This window comes from Palaemon carinicauda, chromosome 24, assembly GCF_036898095.1.
Source record: "Palaemon carinicauda isolate YSFRI2023 chromosome 24, ASM3689809v2, whole genome shotgun sequence".
In the NCBI taxonomy this organism is placed as follows: domain Eukaryota; kingdom Metazoa; phylum Arthropoda; class Malacostraca; order Decapoda; family Palaemonidae; genus Palaemon; species Palaemon carinicauda.
Window position 1 is genome coordinate 100,884,889 of NC_090748.1, and position 2,500 is coordinate 100,887,388.

The 2,500-nt window shown below is 32.8% G+C and overlaps 1 protein-coding gene across 1 annotated transcript in view; it reads right to left on the reverse strand.

Annotated features, from left to right (window-relative positions):
* The window catches only part of LOC137617932 (uncharacterized), a 13,182-nt gene that overhangs the window by 5,737 nt on the left and 4,945 nt on the right, over positions 1-2,500 (reverse strand). The window contains exon 4 of the mRNA XM_068347875.1: positions 2,227-2,349. Coding sequence (XP_068203976.1) covers positions 2,227-2,349 — 123 coding nt within the window. The remainder of the gene's footprint in view (positions 1-2,226; positions 2,350-2,500) is intronic.

Sequence of the window (2,500 nt, forward strand, 5' to 3'; positions counted from 1 at the left end):
ATATATATATATATATATATATATATATATTTAAGTATATATATATATATATATATATATATATATATATATATATATATATATCAACCCATTTTGTCTTTCAGGTGGCTTTACTTATGATAATTCATGTTCTTTAAACAATATGACGAGAAGAATATAAAATCTGTATACTCACAAAAACCAATATAAATGAATATATTTCATAAAAAATACAATCATAATCAATTAACGTTTTTTTCCATTTGTACCTTTAAACTTAAAACGCATAAAAAACGAACATTGAATTGTTTGCCCTAAACAAACCCAGCCAAAAACAAAAACAAAATTCAGAAAAGTACAAAATACAAAAACGTATTTCCTCCGCCCGCGGAAATGGTCATTGAAATTTGAAAAGCGAAACTGGACACCGATATTTGCGTGGCCTTTTCCAAAAGGTTTCGGGTTGTAGCTTGTCCCTGAGGGATATAGGTAACGAGGACCGAGCTTCTGCTGGTGGTTTTTTATTGTTCCATTTTCAATATTTTTTTTATTTGTATAGTTTTTGATAGATCATAATTCATAGTTGAAATCCTATAAGATTTATGCAATTCGAAAAGGTTAATTTTGTTTGAGAGAGAGAGAGAGAGAGAGAGAGAGAGAGAGAGAGAGAGAGAGAGAGAGAGAGAGAGAGAGAGAGAGTACAAATTTGATTCTGAGAAAAATTCTTTTTTTTATTTATACAGTTTTTTAATATATTACAATTCATAATTAGCATCCTACATTAGCTATGCAATTTGCAAATAGGGATTTTATTCTTTAGAAAGAGAGAGAGAGAGAGAGAGAGAGAGAGAGAGAGAGAGAGAGAGAGAGAGAGAGAGAGAGAGAGAGATAATTTTGAGAAAATCTTTTTCTATCGATATAAATTTTCGACTAGATTGTAATTGAAATCCTTTGATAGCTATACAATTGACATTAGAGAGAGAGAGAGAGAGAGAGAGAGAGAGAGAGAGAGAGAGAGAGAGAGAGAGAGAGAGAGAGAGAGAGAGAGAGGGGGGGGGTCGTCAAAAATAGATACAAAGGAAGAGTTGCAACTTTAATTTCCTCCGTTAAATTCCTCTCTTTGGACTTCGACTGCTGGAACGTGAATTGAAGCAGGCACGAGCTCTCTCTCTCTCTCTCTCTCTCTCTCTCTCTCTCTCTCTCTCTCCTCTCTCTCTCTCTCTCTCTTTAAGGGCAAAGCAGAAGTCTCACGTTGCTTGATGACATTAAAACGTGCCTTGAGACATTCTTTCAAACGACAAATATCTAATAAGATGTAACTAAATTTAGGCAATCGTTTTAAGTAATCCGAACATGACAAACGATTGTACCTTTTCTTTCGAACATGACAACGGATTTTGTACCTTTTCTATCGTATATGACAAGGGATATTGTACCTTTTCTATCGAACATGACAAGGGTTTTGTACCCTATCCTTTGAACATAACAAAGGATATTTTGTATCTGGGATTCGAACATGACAAGGGATATTTTTTACCTAGGATCCGAGCATGATAAGGGATTTTTGTACCTGGAATTCGAACATGACAAGGATTCTGTACTTTGAATTCGAACATGACAACGGATTTTGTACCCTTTCTTTCGAACATGACCAGGGATTTTGTACATGGAATTCGAACATGACAAGGAATTATGTACCTGGAATTCAAACATGACAAGGGATTTTGTACTTGGAATTTGAACATAGCAAGGGATTTTGTACCTGGGATTCAAACATAACAAGGAATTTTATACCTGGAATTCAAACATGACAAGGAATTTTATACCTGGAATTCAAACATGACAAGGGATTCTGTACCTGAATTCGTCACTAGATGTCTTTAAGGGAAAATATTTAAGAAAATAAGATTCTTAATAATATTTTGGAGGGTTAACCATTTAAAATTAAAATAAAATCGTGAACACTATAACTCTGATAAAATATAAGATTTGAGGGCAAAACACTTTGAAAATAGGCCATGAAAAGTATCTTTATTTTCTTAATTAATGTGAAATATGTTTAGAATGTTGATAGTAAAAGTACTATCAAAAGTACTCTGATCAAATATAAGATTTGAGGGCAAGACACTTTCTAGATCGGTCATGAAAAGTATCTTTATTTGCCTAATTAATGTGAAATCTGTTCAGAATGTTGATAGTAAAATTGCTTTCATGTTTTTGTAGATATATGAACAAATGAATACTTACTTCGTGTGGAGCTGGTGCGATTGTTCGCATAGGAGACGAACCGCTGTTCCTGAAGCTCTTTGCCAGTTGGTTCAAGTGGTGTTCGGATAGCGCTTTCCTGTGAGCTCGCTCGTCTCGGGTGATCTGTAAGATGTGAAGTAAGGTTTATTATTATTATTATTATTATTATTATTATTATTATTATTATTATTATTATTATTATTATTATTATCCTCGTCCTTATCATTATTATTACCATTGTTAGTACTATTATTATTATTATTCTTGTTTTTAT